The 16,884-nt window shown below is 44.4% G+C and overlaps 1 protein-coding gene across 1 annotated transcript in view; it reads left to right on the top strand.

Moving 5' to 3' along the window:
- The window catches only part of DENND1A (DENN domain containing 1A), a 489,835-nt gene that overhangs the window by 328,656 nt on the left and 144,295 nt on the right, over positions 1-16,884 (top strand). Inside the window, 1 exon segment of the mRNA XM_024762246.1 lies at positions 7,125-7,250. Coding sequence (XP_024618014.1) covers positions 7,125-7,250 — 126 coding nt within the window.

Below are 16,884 nucleotides of genomic sequence, written 5' to 3'. Positions count from 1 at the left end.
TTCCAGCTGCTGCAGGTGTCTGATTTATCAAAAAAAAAACTTTTAACTTCAGTTCTGACACTGAGCAGTTAATGCAAGTGGACCCCCTGCCCAGGATGACTTGAGTCAGATTTTGAGAAGAACTGTACCTCTACTTGCAGTGTTGTGCCAGCACTGAGGGTGGCCATGGTCCCTGCCTCCCTAGAACCTTCAGTCTAATGGAGGAGACAGACGTTAATGGACTGCCACATAATACATCATCACTTTGCTGTTTGTCCCTGAAGGAAAGGTACAGGGAGAGTATATGACAAGGGAACCTTGGCCTAATCTGAGGGGGTCAGGCCGAGGCAGTGGTATTTGAGCTGAGATCTAAAGGATGAATAGTAGTTGATCTAGGGCCTTGGGTTGTCCAGTATGGTAGCTACTATCCACATGTGGCTATTTAAATTTAAATTGATTAAAATGAAATAAAATTCAGTTCCTCAGTCGAAGCAGCTACATTTCAAGTGCTCAATAGCAGCTACCACACTGGACAACACAGGTGACCGATTATCTGTGGAAAGGCCTGTTGCACGGTGCTGAATGCTAGGCAAGCGGGCGACGGTGGAGAGAGCACTCCAGACAGAGGAGTTAGCCTATCCAAACGTCCTGGAGTATAAGAGAGGCCAGGGCAACTGGAACCCGGTTGGTGTGGCCGACGCCATGGAGGGGGTACAGGAGCCTCGGATCTGAAAAAGGCTGGAGCCTTGCAGGCCAGGCTAGGACTGTCTTTATCCTCAGAGCAACAGGGAAGCTGCTGAAAGATCTTAAGGTGTCAGCACTGATGGAAAGAGGTGGATAGGAGTGTCTCAGAGGTGACTAGGTGAATAGCGTGCCGTCCTTATTCTCCTCTCCCCCTACAAGTTGCAACCAAGTGATGAAGAAATAATCTTATACTTGTTGAGTGGTATAAATTGCAAGGGTTATCTTCACCGTAGCGGGAAGGAAGATATGTAAGCTGCTGGTTATACAAAAAAAGCTAAATATGATGATGAATACAATGGGAGAGCCCCTTCTGAAGTAGTAATAAGCTAACTTGTGGCTGGTCTGGGGGAGCTTGACTGCAAGCCCTCAGGAGCTGGGCCCTGAACATATGCAGCTCTGTTCCCAGCACATCTCCAGCATGGGGCTTGCAAAGATTAGGCATGAACAAAAGTAACAGAACTAATGTGCCCGGAGAAAGAACTGTTTGTTCTGACAGGGCATCACAGAAAGTCAGCGGCTTTTTAAAAAATTTTTAATAGAAGAGTTTTTTTAGAGAATGAGATAAAGAATATCCCAGGCTTAGGGATAGTTTTGAGGCCTCTGAGATTGAGTAGAAGATAAAGTTGGAAACAGAGGTGGAGCCAGACCCATAGAAGGCCTTGAATATTGTGCTAAGGAACTTGGACTTTATATGTTAGCAACATGGAGTCACTGAAAATTTTAGGAGAAGGAAGTGATATGATTCAACCTCTTGTTTTAGAAAGATAATTCAAAGTGCAAAGGATGGATTAGACCAGGAAGAAAACAGGAGAAGGGCCACCAGTTGAAAGACGGGTGCAGTAGTCCAGGTACTAATTAAACAAAACACAAAGCCAGGCAGTTTGTTATGTCAGTTCTCCATTTACATCCATTATATTTTAATCCTCACAGTGTATGTATGTTACAAATACCTCATTTTACAGCAAAGGAAGCTGAAGCTCAGAAAGGTTAAGAAAGTAAGGAAGACTGATTTCTAATCTTAGACTTGGCGCTTATGACTCAAGCTCTACACTCTACTGCCTGAGGAGTGCGCGGGGATAGAGGAGCAAGTGAAGCCAAGAGACCCCAGAGGTAGAGCCTGTAGTGACCAGGGCAAACAGGAAGAGGGTGCGGGACGGGGTGGGGAACGCTGCATATGTTACTGGACATGTGGCACGTGCAGTGTTGTGTAAGACTGGCCCCGTTGTCCACTTTAATTCATTCAGCCACCAGAGCTTCATTTTCCTTGCAGTTTTGGTTGCATCTTAGTGATGACCCTCTGCAAAAGGGAAATGGATGAGTATCAATTTCTCCCCCAGTCCTTCCCAGCTGAGACTGTTTCTTCCAATGATCATTCACTGAAGAATGTAATCCTAGACTTTCCTCCAAGCACGGAGGCTCGGCCATTGGAAATGCCTTTTAAGATGTCAGAACACTCACTCATCTGTTCTTTTATTTAGCAAAAAGTGCTGAATGATGACACTGGGCCAAGTACTGCTGGACCACTGCTGGCCCTTCTAGGAACTCACAGTCTAGCAGGAAAGGTAGTAGACACTACAATTCACTGACAACTTGCAGTCCAAGGGGGCCCAGGCCAGGCGTCATTAAGCCTGTCTTAGTGGTCAGGGAATGCTTCACAAAGGAGGGGTCATTTGGATTCCCTCTTTCCCTTAACCCAAGGCAATTTGACTATTAAAGAAAAATACCTCATTTAAATTCTTTATTATAAAAGTAACATGTTTTTTTATAAAGCATAATCAAAACAATCAGAAGTGCATAAAATAGAAAGTGAAAGCATCCCTACATGGTTAAAGTTTGATACGTGGCATTTTAGATTCTTACTACGTATATATATAAATGATTTTTATACATATATATTTTTTTAAATGATTCACGTTATATATATTGCTCTGTAACTTGTGTTTTCTCCCCATTTGGGTGTAGTGTGTGGACATCTTTTCATGTTAGTTCACAGAGTACTGCCACTTTTTTTTTTTTTTTTTTAGCAGCTATGCAATATTTCAAGGATGTGGTATAATTTACTTAATAGGCACCTACTCATGGACACTTGGATGGTCTTTCAAAGGGTAAATAGATGTTCACAAGTAGGGCAGAAAGGGACAAGGGACAACTCCATCTGAGTTGTCAGCATGTGTTTGGCCTGGAGGGTAGTATATGCTTCTAGATAGCAATTCAGTATCAATCAAATACCCATTACGGGGGACCAAGGGAAGCGAGGCCAGCTGAGGAAAGCGTCACAGACTACTCGGAGGAGTTGGGATGTTTTCCTGCAGGTGGTGATGGCCAAGGGTAGGGGCACTGAAGGATTTTGATAGAGATCAGATTCATATATTTCCAAGAATACTGGGACAGCTGTGGGTAGATGGCATTGAAGGAAAACTAAAGACAGAGAGCCTATCTGATCTGGGAAACTACTCCACTGATCTGGGCCAGAGAAGATGGGTAGAGCTGAGCAGCACAGGGCCAAGGTCATGGGCACTGAGAGATTCAGGATATATTGGCAGGAGGGTGGTAAGATGTGGAGAATGGTTGTAGGAAGGGAAGGAGAAGAATGGAATCTAACATCTGAATCTAGCCTAGGAGACTGGCTGGATGATGCTGTGGTATCCAAGATGGGAAAAGAGGAGGAGGAGGGAAGTTAAGACGCTGACAGGTTCAATTTTGTACTCTCTTCCCTTTGTTTTCTGTCTCCCTCCTGATACCTCGTTAAAGGAGGAAACCACCCTTGCTGGCTTTTCTGTCCCCTCAAATTATGCCTGATGATCCCTGATGTTAATGACTTGACCAGCACCCCCAGGAGCACTCAGAGCAAGTTGGGTTTTAGATGTATGACTGTGGGTTATTTAAGCCTTAGATTTTCCTTCCTCACTTTTATTTAAAGGACAGTATGCTATCACCAGTTATCAGTTGTGCATATACTTGAAGTTTCAAAGTTTGAAGTGCTGACAAAAGCTTCTCCTTGTTGTAGGGTGAGGAGAGGTCTTCAGAAGTCTTGGCCTGAGTGGTCACAGGGGCACCAAGAGCCCAGGACCACTTGGCTGGTTTCAGAGCAGCTGGGGCAGGCCGGAAGGCACACACTCCTATTTGCTTAGTTACAATCAGCAGCGACTTCTTTGTGTAAAATGGTAATGAGGCCATTAGGAGAGGCTCACCTGAAGTGTAGCCTTGTGAGTCCAAGGTAATTAAACACCTCCCGAACGAAAGCAAAAGGCCAAGGAAGGTTAAGTGAGGAATAATCTGCGGCACAGGTGGCCCAAGGGCTTTGAGGAGACAAAAGAGAGACACTGGCTTGTACTGTTTCAAAGGATGGAAATGTCACCCTCGTCCTGGGAAAGGCAGGACTTTTATTATTTGGAGGGTGGGAAGTGGGCAATATTTTTAACATTTTAATAAAGCATGTTTCTTTTTCACATTGCTATTTCAAGTTGGAGGTCCGTGACAGACCGCCAGGGCACCGAGTGGCCTGTGCTGCTTCTCGTGAGCTCTCACCACTGTGGTGCTGGGGCGCATGTGTGCCAGAATCGGGGGGCGGGACTCCAGGCTGCTTCCAGAGGAAAATTGTTTTCCTTGGCCCACGTCTGAGTGAAGATGGGGTGGCTGCCCCCTCAACGCATGTTCCCGTCCCTTCTGACTTAGCCAAGAAGTAGATCATCACACCTTCACTCACTAGATTGTCCAAGCATGTGGCGCGCCCCTGAGCAGCAGCACAGGGTTTCTTCCCCTACGCTCAGTAAACACGGATTATGTTCATTTTAAAAGATCTGGTAACAGAGGATTCTTGCCATTTGGTTTCTTGCCTCAGAATCTCTGCTGTCTCCACATAAAAGCATATACATGAATGTTTTTAGCAGCGTTAATTATTATTATTAATTAATATTATTAATAATGAAGCTGATGAAGAGATAAAATGTGGTCTTTCCATAGGATGAAATATTATTCAACTGTGGAAAAGAAGGAAGTACTAATAAGTGCTACAATGTGGATGAAACATGTTTATAATGAGCAGTATGCTAAGTGAAAGAAGCCAGTCACAAAAAAAAGACCACCTATTGTATGATTCCATTTGTAAGAAATGTCCAGAATAGGCAAATTCATAGAGACAGAAAGTGGATCAGTGGTTACCTAGGACTGGGGTGAGGAAGGAGGGGAGCAGGATTCCTGGGGAGTGAGAAGTACCTGCCAGTAAGATGGGTTTTCTTTTTGGGGTGATGAAAGTGTTCTGGAATTAGATTATAGTGATAGTTCTACAACATCGTCACTATACTAAAACTACTGAATTATAGATTTTAAATGAATGAATTTTATGATATGTAAAATATATCTTAATAAGCTATCACAAACCCCTCCCTTATCAGAAGCTTGGTAATAAGAAATAATGTCCATGGAGCATTTCAAGAGTATATGTAATCCGGGCTTCCCTGGTGGCGCAGTGGTTGAGAGTCCGCCTACCGATGCACGGGACACGGGTTCGTGCCCCGGTCTGGGAAGATCCCACATGCTGTGGAGCGGCTGGGCCCGTGAGCCATGGCCGCTGAGCCTGCACGTCCGGAGCCTGTGCTCCGCAACGGGAGAGGCCATAACAGTGAGAGGCCCGCATACCGCAAAAAAAAAAAAAAAAGAGTATATGTAATCCATCCTAGATTCTTAATATTTTTAGGTTCGCAGGCACCTTTAGGAACCTGAGGATAGCTATACAGCCTATACCCAGAAAAATGATCATTACTCATTCATATTAAAAATTTGTAGATGATTCATGGACCACCTGCATCTAATTTCCTATTTCATCTTTAAATTTTACCCTAAATTTTATCCTTAAATAATATCAGGCCCGTTAGGTAGTCCTATATCTAAGCCCCATACAGATTCCTGAAATGTTCTCTTCATATGTCACCTACATGCTTAAAAACAGTCATTAGCTTTACCTTTATCTCAAAATGAAGGAAAGAATTTCTTAATGTATTCACAGCTCTTGACCCCTGCCTTTCCCTCTATCTTCATTTTAAGCCATATTCTCCATTCTCTCCACTGAAGCCACAGTTCTCCCTAGTCTCTGAACTCCTCCTCACTACAGTGTCTTTGCAAATGCTGATCCCCGTGTTTGGTACACTGTTCCTTCCCCTCTTTGCAAGTTAATTACTTCAGCTCATCCTTCAGATCTCAGTCTAAGCCTGTTTCTCTCCGGGGAGCCTTCCTTGACCTCCTTGGTGAGCTCTGTCACAGGCTTGTCATGGTAGCAATGTCATATGTATTGGTATTTTCTTCACGAGAATATAAGTTTAATGAGGGGAGGACCCTTGTCTGGTTTTGCTCACCATTGTATCACCATTGACTCAAGGCTACCAAGTTGCACAATTCCAGGGACACTTTTCACATGGAACATAGTGTGAGTGGTGTGCCCAGAAGTTGTGCAATATGGCTTCCTGAGATGGGTGGCATATTGGAAACAGACCAGGAAGCTTAATGTAGTCTCTGACGTTGAGGGCAACAACCGTCATGTCACACAATCTTTCCTACATTGAGGACTCACAGGAAAAAATCTCTTTTCATTCTCACTTTCAGGAAATTTTGTGTCCATGTGTGCAACTGCTTTGGACCCAAAGAATCTCACAACTTCTCATGTTTCCCTTTTTGCTTTGCCGTGACTTTCTTGTCTATTTTGTTTTAATCTGTTGGGTGGCATATCTGTAAGCTATATAAGTGTGTTTCTGTAAGTCTATATAATGACTATTCCTTTAGAATATGAGGTTTAAAATAATATATTATACATATTATATATACTTTATATATTTAATAAATATATAATTTATAGTACATTTAATAAATACATATTTAGAGTATGAGGTATATTATAATCTGTTATAAATAAGCCATTTATTTCTAATATTTGTCAGTAATCTGAAGGAAATGGAATTGGAACTAAAAAAATTTGTGTAGTTTGGGCTCAGATTATAAGACTTCAATTAATATTCCAACTTGGTCACTTCTTGGGTTTGTTACTAGGCATGTAATATTACCTCTCTGAGACTGTTTCACCCTTGTAAGATGGGAGCACAATCCCTTTCCTACAGGATTGTTGAAAGAATTAAGTAAGAAAATTTATGTGAAAGCAATTAACCTGGCACATTGAAACTGCTTAGAAAGTGGTTTTGTTTTTGTTTTTATTAGATACTCCCTAATAGGAGCAAGATTTATTTAAATTTCAAAAACCTGCCCCAATACTGAATGTGTGTTTGTTCTCCCAGCAGTTGATGTGTCAAATCCATCCCCATCCTGGGGGTTCTCTAGAGCTCTGTGTGTGCTGGGTGTAGCCAGCCATCCTCCTCCGACCCTGTCCTCAGCCTCTCTCTCCTTTGTGTCACCAGATCTCTTCACTGAAGAACCGGCTGAAGAAGGTCTCCACAACAACTGGCGATGGTGTGGCCAGAGCCTTCCTCAAGGCCCAGGCCGCTTTCTTCGGCAGCTACCGAAACGCTCTGAAAATAGAGCCGGTGAGTAGCTTCTTGGCATGTCACAAATCCGTGTTTGGTCAGGGCCACAGGAAACCTGCTATTCATCTGGTTGTTGAATTCACCAAAAGAGGTTTCTGTGTGTGTGTGTGTGTGTGTGTATTGGAGGGCTGGGGGAGTGGCCCCCCCTCGAGCTACCTCTTAGCACAAGGAAGCCGAGCTGCCCTGTGTGAAGCACACTCTGCTCCTGTGAACGTTAGGGCCCCTCCCCTCCCTGGTCAGCAGCACCCTCTGTGGGTCACAGTGCTCAGCACTGCACACACACCTGCTCTCACTGAGGAGTCCAGTAAGCCTTTGAGGTAGCAGTGATCATCTCCACTTGACAAATGGGGAAACCAAGGCTCACAGAAGCAATGACTTGCTGACCAGTGGAGGGGCCAGGTAGGTTGGCCCAGTGCCCATGCTTTCCCACTGTGCCTCAGCTCCCTTTTCCTGCACGGGGACCTCTACTCCACACTTGAGAAAGCAAGGCATCCAGGGGGCTCACTTCTTAGAGGTTCCCAGAGTGGTCTTGATGTATTGACTACAAAGTATACTGAGGACTGGGGAAAAATGTCTTCTGCCTCCATGGCCCGTCAACCTTTCTGAGCCTCTGTTGCCTCATCCGTGAGGTGATTAGTTATAGTGTGGATATGAAGACACCAGGTCATCCCTAAAACCAAAGAAGCTACCAGCTCTCCCAGCTTCAGTGAGAAGCTTTCATCGGATATCTGCCTCCTCGTAGCCTCTTGGCCAAGGAGAATGGAGAAATTGGCCCAGGGACCTGGGTCGCTGCATAGGAGAGGACATTGGAGGGGACCTTGCTGACAGCCCTTTTCTCTAGGGAGCACGGAGCTCCATTCATCCTGAACAGGCGGAGATGGCAGCCACACCCAACCTAGTCACAGTGGCTGTGAGGGACCAGCCCAGGTCACACTGCCTGTAGGTCAGGATGTTTGTTTTTGTTTTAACCCATAGCATTTTATTAGATTAAATGACAGAAGATGAGTAGATATCAGGCAGTGCATTTCATGTGCAGACTCTGACAGTGAATCTTGACCATGCTTCCTCATAAGCCACAGTTATACCTTGCTAAGTACTTTTTCACTATTTTGAGTCCATTGCGTGTGTAAGTGAAGCACAGAGTGATAGCAAACACCTTGTTTTCCCTTCACCCAGGGCGCATGCTCTGTGAAGTGGCTGGGGCAGTGGCTGCTCAGGGAGCAGCAGCCTAATGCCCCCTTGTTCCTTGTCTTCCATCCAACACTTGGGCCTGACTCGCTAGGCTGCCTCAGCTTCAGGCAATGTCATGGTCACATAATAGAAGGGATGCACTCTCTTTGCTTCCTAAGAAATACTTCCCTTAGGTCCTAAAAAGCCCTTCAGCTTAAAGCAAGTTTCTCACATCCTGCTTGTCTCCAAGACAGGTGGCTCTGATTCTTTGTCCTGACCTTGGGCCCATCCAAACCAGTCAGGTTCAGTGCTGTTTTGAGAGCTGGTATAATTCAAGGAAAATTCTGTCTTCTTCCCATCTTTAAAGTGAGAATGGGACAACTGGCCCAGTCCTTTCCTTAGGCTGCTGGGAACTGATAGACATGAAGTATTTCCACTCTTACAATGACATCATTGTTGTCATGTATACGTCTAGAATCCAGAGGCTGTTGAGTCTGGTACATATTGCTGGGTATGTGATCCGGGCAAAAGTTGCTCCTCCAGAGACGTTTATGGTTGTACTTGCACTTGGCTCTCAAAGGCATCGGATTTAAGGATGGAAGTCCTGGAGTTTAAAGCCTGGCTCTGTACTTGGGCACTTAATCTCTCTAAACTTCAGCTTCTTCACTGTGAAATGAGAATAAGCATACCTATCATTCTGCATTTCCAGATGGTTATAAGGAGCTAGTGAGCCATAGAACCTCTCATAGGAAAGCTGAAACTTGGAGAAAGAAAGACAGCAGCATCCCTTCCTGTGGTGGGCATGGGGTTATCTGAGTGAGCAAAGGCTTGGAGGCCGGACCCTTCGTGGCCCCTTTGTCTGGAGTCATGGGTTTGGGTGGGGAGGTGGGGCTGCAGGAAAGGTTGGAGCCAGATTTGACAGAGCTTTGGATGGTGGGCTAGGAGTGTGGGCAGAGATGACGTGTGACTGAAGTCATGTTTGACCAGTAATCCAGTGCTGGACTGAAAAGGAAACTGGAAGCAGAGACTGGGGGACGGCTGGGGAACTCAGAAGAAAGCCCTCCAGTGGTTACATCAGGAAAAGGTACCACGAAGAATAAATGGCTAGATGAGTCTAGAAATAGAAAAAATATGGGAGATGAGGGGCAAGAAATGTCAAAATATCTCCCAAGATTTGGATCAGGAAGAGAATGATGATGCCCATAGTAGAAAAAGGGAAAGCTTGAAGTAAAGGTGTCCCCAGTAGCAGATTTATAATGATAAAAACATGGAATGGACTAAGTGTCCATAATGATAGACAACTGGTTAAGTAAATTAAAGTATATCCATATGATAGAATATTATATAGCCATTAAAAGTAGCATTTTGAGGATAGGCTGATGAGTTTGGTTGTAAACATGGTACATTTCATTGAATTTTAGCTGTCATTCCATCATAAGATGTACCACTATTGCATGTATCATTAAGAAAGGGTGCTGCCAATTATAATTGAAGGATGCCGTCAATTGTAAGACATCCAGATTTCAGAGATGTTAAAATGTGAAGAAATTTGTGTCTTAGAATTAGTGAAATAAGGCAGACTTGTCGTGCTTTGGTCTGATTTATCTGTACTAGAATGGCTTTTTTCTGTAAGGCCAAGAGGGAAGCCAGAGGGCCTGAAAGTTTCTGACCAAGCCTCACCATGTTATCTAGATGGTTTTTAAACCATAGATTTAATTATAGCCAATTTTCCTCATCTAAAAAATGGAATAACAACACTTCCAATGCCAGATTGTGAGATTAATTAAAATAATGACTGCACAGTGCATGTGAGCTCAAGAAGGGGTCAGGGGTTTTAGAGTCAGGCCACATGGTGGGGGTGGTGCCTGGGGAACGGTGACTGGGTGAGCCTGCTGGGGTGACAGGCAGCACAGTGCTGAGGGCATAGGGACCACATTGTCTTTAGTTGTTTCTCTGATTATTTAAAAAAAACCAAAAACCAAAAAAAAACCCTGCTCTTGGTTTTAAAAAAAAAAAAAAAGGTTTAAAGTAACAGGACTAGGGACTTCCCTGGTGGCACAGTGGATAAGAATCCACCTGCAGTGCAGGGGACACGGGTTCAAGCCCTGGTCCGGGAAGATCCCACATGCCACAGAGCAGTAACAACTATTGAGCCTGCACTGTAGAGCCCGCAAGCCACAACTACTGAGCCCGTGTGCCACAACTACTGAAGCCCACGCGCCTAGAGCCTGCGCTCCACAAGAGGAGCCACCACAATGAGAAGTCCGTGCACCGCAACGAAGAGTAGCCCCCGCTCGCCACAACTAGAGAAAGCCTGCATGCAGCAATGAAGACCCAACGCAGCCAAAAATTAAATTAAATTAAATCTTTTAAAAAATAAAATAAAGCAACAGGCCTAGAAATGAGAAAATACCCATAATCCTACCATCTGGAGTTGAGATAACATGTTAACCTGTTTCTACCAAGCTTCTAGGGTTTGGGGGGGTTTTTATTTTGTTTTGTTTTGTCTGTTTGTTTTTGAGCCTGTTTTCCTCATCTTTTTTTAAAAATTTTTATTGGTGTATAGTTGATTTATAATGTTGTGTTAGTTTCAGGTGTACAGCAAAGTGACTCAGTTATACATATATCCACTCTTTTTAGATTCTTTTCCCATATAGGCCATTACAGAGTATTGTGTAGAATTCCCTGTGCTATACAGTAGGTCCTTATTAGTTATCTCTTCTATATACAAGGGGGAGGGGGGATAAGTTGGAAGATTGGGGTTGTTTTTGTTTCATTTTGGTTTGGGGTTTTAATTTTTTACTTTTAGTTAGTTGAGATATTCCTGGCAAAGAAATCCAGTTCCCTGTTATTTAGTTTTGTCTTTTAGTGTATCGTAAGCATTTTTTCATATCATATAAAAACTCTTCTTTTTTTTTTTTTTTTTCCGGTACGCGGGCCTCTCACTGTTGTGGCCTCTCCCGTTGCGGAGTGCAGGCTCAGCGGCCGTGGCTCACGGGCCCAGCCGCTCCACAGCATGTGGGATCTTCCCAGACCGGGGCACGAACCCACGTCCGCTGCATCGGCAGGCGGACTCTCAACCACTGTGCCACTGGGGAAGCCCTAAAAACTCTTCTTAAACATTGGCTGCACATCTCCCATCAGGTGACCCCAGTGAGTCTCAACTCTGGCTGTGGATCAGAATCACCTGTGGGGCTCTTAAAAAGGCAGATGTCTGGGCCCTACTCACAGAGATTTTTATCAGGTTCTTCTGAAACCAGTGCCGAGGCCCACCACATTATCCCAGCACTGGTCCTTTTGATTGTCAGTAACCTTTCACCATCTTAAACCACACTGTGGTGAACATCTTTATATAAACCTTCATTCCATGGTCTGAATTATTTCCCTTGGTGGCATCCCCAACGTGGTTTTACTGGGTCAAAGGACCTGAGTACACTTAAGGCCTTCGATTCATAAAGTAAAGGAGAAAGCTGGTGGCCAGAAGTGGTTGGTAGCCTTGAGGGGAGACTCTGGGACAGGTCAAGTGGAGAACAGTCCGTGGCTGAGGACGAAGACTGCCTGCAGGGGCACCGCACAGTGCAGCCTGGGGGCTTTTCCCACCTGGGCCAGCGGCTGCCATCATGGGACCTGGGTCACTGAAAAGTCACAGGGTTTGGGTTTTTTAAAACATGAAACATCGCAGACTCGACGGTGCTCATTTCTGCTCGGCTCCCGCAGGACCCCTCAGGAGGAGCCAGCCCCAGCCCAAGAAGCAGAGATGGGCCACAGCTCCTCCACGGCCCAGAGCTTGCTTGGGATTTTCAACTCCTTGGCCTTTTTTTTCTCTCCTACTGGAAAAAATTTAAAACGCAGCTGGCTCGGGAGTCTCAAGCTTTATTTTCTTTCCCCTGCCTGGAAGAGAAGAGGAAGGTGGCCCCCTTGCTGAGGCCCGGCCATGTGCCAGGCTGCTCTCTTCTCTGTCCGTGCCTTCTGCCATGTGCCTGTCCCAGAGCCAGAGGACCTTTGTGGGCTCCCCGGTAGGGTCTCTCTTCAGGGCCAAGTGACCTATTCCTCCCGAGGATCAGAAAGTGAGACGCCAGGGTGTCCAACCACAGCCGAGTCTCCTACCTGCTCGGCGGCCTCCAACACGCTTCACCCCTGAGTTGCTTTGCATCCGTAGTCTCAGTAATTCCCCGTGACTGCCCCTTGCTGTCCGCGTTACAGATTTGGGAGAGGGCCTGAGGTTGCCTTGACTTCCTGGCAAGTAGCAGAGGCCAGGAATAGGACTCAGGTCAGCCTGACTCAAAAACCCAGGTTTCTTCCACCCCACCCTCTTGCCTGCCTTTGTTCTGGTTTCCTGGTGTTCCACGTTAACAACTCTCTCTGCATTTCCAGCGCCGGGCATGGGTCATAGCATAGCAGAGGCATCAATGTATGTATTTTGGAACAGTGGTTGGAAGGATGAGTGAAAGAAATGGAAGAACAGAGAAGTGTGTGGGGCCGGGTTTGGCCCTTGACCCCTGTTCAGTACATACACATTGCTCCTGCCCTGTCTTTAGGCTTTGGAGATTGGTCCTGCCTGGCAGAGGGGAGAGTGTAGGCAAATCAGAAGGGCATGTGACCCATTTTTCAATCACTCAGAGAATATCAGGTGCAAAGCCCAAGGTATTTAACAATATCGGCCAAGCCAACTTGTTCTTCTCCACTTAAATGACAGAACCACAAGCAGCCAGGCAGCTCCATTTGGAAAAACCCCCTTTATCCGTGTCAAGCGACAGCCCAGGCTCCAGCTCATTTATTTAGGCCTTTCTTGCTCTCTGACACGCCTCCTAGCAGTTGCCAGGCAACTCTGGGAGTAGCAGTGTGTGTTAGGGATTAACTAGTTAGGGCTGGGGTCCTTTTTGGCAGGAAGGGGATAAAAGACAAATGATTTTAATTGCTAGGCCAAGCATCCTTTCTCTGCTGGGTAGAAGATTGCAACTTTGGGAGGATGTGTATAGCAGTGTGGGTCTTGAATTTGCCTCGAGTCCCCTTTCTCCCTCCTAGGGAGAACGAATGAATTTTAAAAAGAATCTTACTTTACCTCACTCCTTTGTTTAAAATTATATCATCTTGAAATCTGAATAAAACTAAACCACCACCCTCTCTTTGGAAGACACAGTGCCCTCAGTTTTAAAGAACTTTCAAAAATAGAACTGTGTGCTTTAATTGCATCCTTTTTTCTGTCCATAGTTTCTTATTTCATAGCTCATGGCTACGTGGAATCATCTTAAGGCAGTGCCTGTGAAGGTGCTTTTCCCATGTCTGGCCCATTGCAGGTCCCTGGTGAATGTTAGATCAAAGAGCAAAACTGATGGGAATTGGTGCTTTAAGATGCACCCTCTTCTGTGCCAGTAGCTGTGGAAAGGCCAGTATAGATGGAGCACTGTGAGAGTTGTTTATTCAACAAGCTCGTGTGGCTCTCTCTGGGCCAGTGTGCTGGCTGGGCTTCCCCAGGATGCATGGAGCCCAGCCCTTCCCACAGGGAGCGATGGCCGACGTGGGGACAGTAAACTGGCAGTCAACATCAGTACCGCGAAGGAGGCTGTGAAGGCAGCAGCCAGCTTCTCCAGTGCTGCTTGCTTAGTCCTTCCCAAGAGGCCCGGCTTCCAGATTCAGCTGTGGGTACACTGGCCTCATCCACCATACAGCCCCTGATTTGTCACATGATTCTGCTGAGTCATATTTATCCACCCAAAACCCTTGAAGAGAGAGAAGTTAAGATAAAAGCAGATTGATAGCCTGGCTTGCAAGCATGAATGGACAGGGTTATGTTGGGGCAGGTCAGAAAAATACTATATATATCTCTCTCCTGGTTGAGTAACACCATTGATCTCATGGTTAAAAAAAAAAAAAAAAAACCCAAACTGTATTTATATGTTTTTAGTGTAACAGAAGTAGAAAAATATGTACAAACTAGAAAAATTAAAATATCACTGTAGTTCCACTGAACTAACACAACTACCTCAACTGCAGTTTGTGTATTCTTATTATTTTTCATTATGTCAAGTTTTTACAAAGTTGCTTTCAAATCTAAGTTAAAAGTTTTTTTCTCCTCCATTTAACATTATTACATCCTAGGCTTTTTTACACGGCTGCAGAATAGTCTATCAAGTACAGCTGCCTTAATTTCTGTAAACACTCTCTCACGTCGGACCTTTAGATCGTTCCCAGTTTTTTGAGATTATCATTAATATTTCCACCAAACATCTTTGTGAATAAAGCTTTGATATGCTTTATTTCAATGTCTTCTGAGTAGAAGAAATACAAGTCTGCATGCAAGAGCCTGACTTTGGGTGCTAACTTGTCACAACATGGTTAGGAAGCAGATTTCTGTTGACTCAGCCTAGGAGCAGCTCAAAATGGAAAGAATTAAGAATGCTTCATGGTGTGCGCTCCCTGCCCTCCACAGAGGCAAGCAGAGTATACCCAGAACACATATAAAGGATATTACTAATTTGTCTGTGCCTCTATCTTGTGCTAAAAAAGAAAAAGCTTGAGGAACCTTAAAGCAATATGTACAGTAAAACAAGATGAGATAAGGAAGTGACCAAGGGAAAGGAGAAATTAGATGAAGCCTGGAAGGGGCTGATATGCACGCCCCTGGGCTGGCTCTGAGATTCTCCACACAGCTTGGCAATGGTCGAACTGGGAGTCAAATCCATGTCTGTCTCTCCAGAGCCCTTGCTTTTCTTCTTTTTTTAAACTGTGGTAAAACATAAATAACACAAAATTTGCCATTTTAACCACTGTTAAGTTACAATTCAGTGGCATTAATTACATTCACAATGTTGTACATCCACCAATCACTATGTATTTTCAAAATTTTTTATCACCGCAAACAGAAACTCTGAATCGTTAAGCAATAACTCTCAATTCCCCCATTCCACCAGCCCTTGGTAACCTCTAATCTACTTTCTGTCTCTCTGAATTTGCCTATTCTAGATATTTTCATATAAAGGAAATTATATCATATTTGTCCTTCTGTGTCTGGCTTATTTCAGCTAGCATAATGTTTTCAAGGTTCATCCACATTGTAGCATCTGTCAGAACTACATCCCCTCTTACAGCTGAATAATATTCCACCATAAGTGTGTATATACCACACTTTGTGTATGCATTCTTCTGTTAATGGACACTGGATTGTTTTCACCTTTTGGCTATTCAGAATAATGCCACTATGAATATTCCTGTACAAGTGTCTGAATCCCTGGTTTCCATTCTTTGGGGTATATACTTAGGAGTGGAATTGCTGGGTAATATAGTAATTTTATGTTTACCTTTTTGAGGAACCACCAAACTGTTTCCACGCAGAGCCCATGCTATTTTTAAGTGGACAGTGGTATGCTTGTGAAGCATGGATAGGTACCCATCCATGAATGTTCTGTAGGAAAAGTTGGTGAAAGATTTTCTTATTTCCCAGTTTGTTTTAGGCAAGTAGGTAGGGTATTATAGCCAAAACCTACAGGCCTCAGCTAAATAGATGCATTGACACAGGAGTATATGGTAGACTAGAGAAGGGGCTGGTGAATTACTGGTTACCATTTTTTCTCATTTCAGTGTTCATCCCAAGTCAAGATCATGTCCTGGGAGTGAAGCAGGGTTAAGGGGATGGGCTCCCAACACCAGGGCTCCGGGGAGCAGCACTGTAGCTCTGTGCCTCCGAGTGGCTAAGAAGGCTCCTGAGTGTGATGGAAAGAGTGTGGTCTTTGGAGTCACCTGAGTTTTAATCCTGGCTCAGTCATCTGCCCGAAGAAGACCTGAGTCTCAATTTTCTCATCTGTAAAATGGAAATAATGCCTACCTTGTAGGACTCTTGAGAAAAATAGCAATAATGTAGCTTTTTGCTGATAGGAGATTTTAACTAAATGAGGATGACCTTTCCTGGGTGACAATAAGGTAAAGGAGGAAGGGGAGGAGATGAGACTGCCACATTCTAGAACAGTGGTGGTGGCCATAGTTGTTCAGCAGGTGTCAGGCTACCTGGAACCAGTGGAAACACGAGATTCTGGCCCGTTTATTCCTGTCTTTTGAATTAACTATGAAAGTTCAGCTTTTATCTCAAATAATGCATAAAGGATTTATAAGAAATCCCATTTAATTATTTCCTTCAGCATTTATTTTATATTTATTAATTCATGATACTACTCACCAGCACTTACAGGCAAATGGGAGGGGTGGTACCAAGGTTTTAAAATTCAGAAATGCATTAATTTCTAAAATGCATAAGAGAAAATATAATTGAGAATCTTTTTTCCTATTTCATCAAAACCTTTTTTGCCTATTGGGAGATGACCCTTGTTCGATATTGGCACGAAATCTCCACTGTCTACTTCCCAGGGACACTGATGTGGCTTGGGAACACAGTTTGGGAGTCCTGGCACCCTGAGCCCCACAGTGAATGCTCACTGAACTAAGAGCTGTTGTTCTAGAAGTAGACTGCCCA

The sequence above is a fragment of the Neophocaena asiaeorientalis genome, unplaced genomic scaffold, assembly GCF_003031525.2.
Source record: "Neophocaena asiaeorientalis asiaeorientalis breed wild unplaced genomic scaffold, Neophocaena_asiaeorientalis_V1.1 scaffold78, whole genome shotgun sequence".
Classification (NCBI taxonomy): Eukaryota; Metazoa; Chordata; class Mammalia; order Artiodactyla; family Phocoenidae; genus Neophocaena; species Neophocaena asiaeorientalis.
This window is presented reverse-complemented; position numbering and strand designations above follow the sequence as displayed.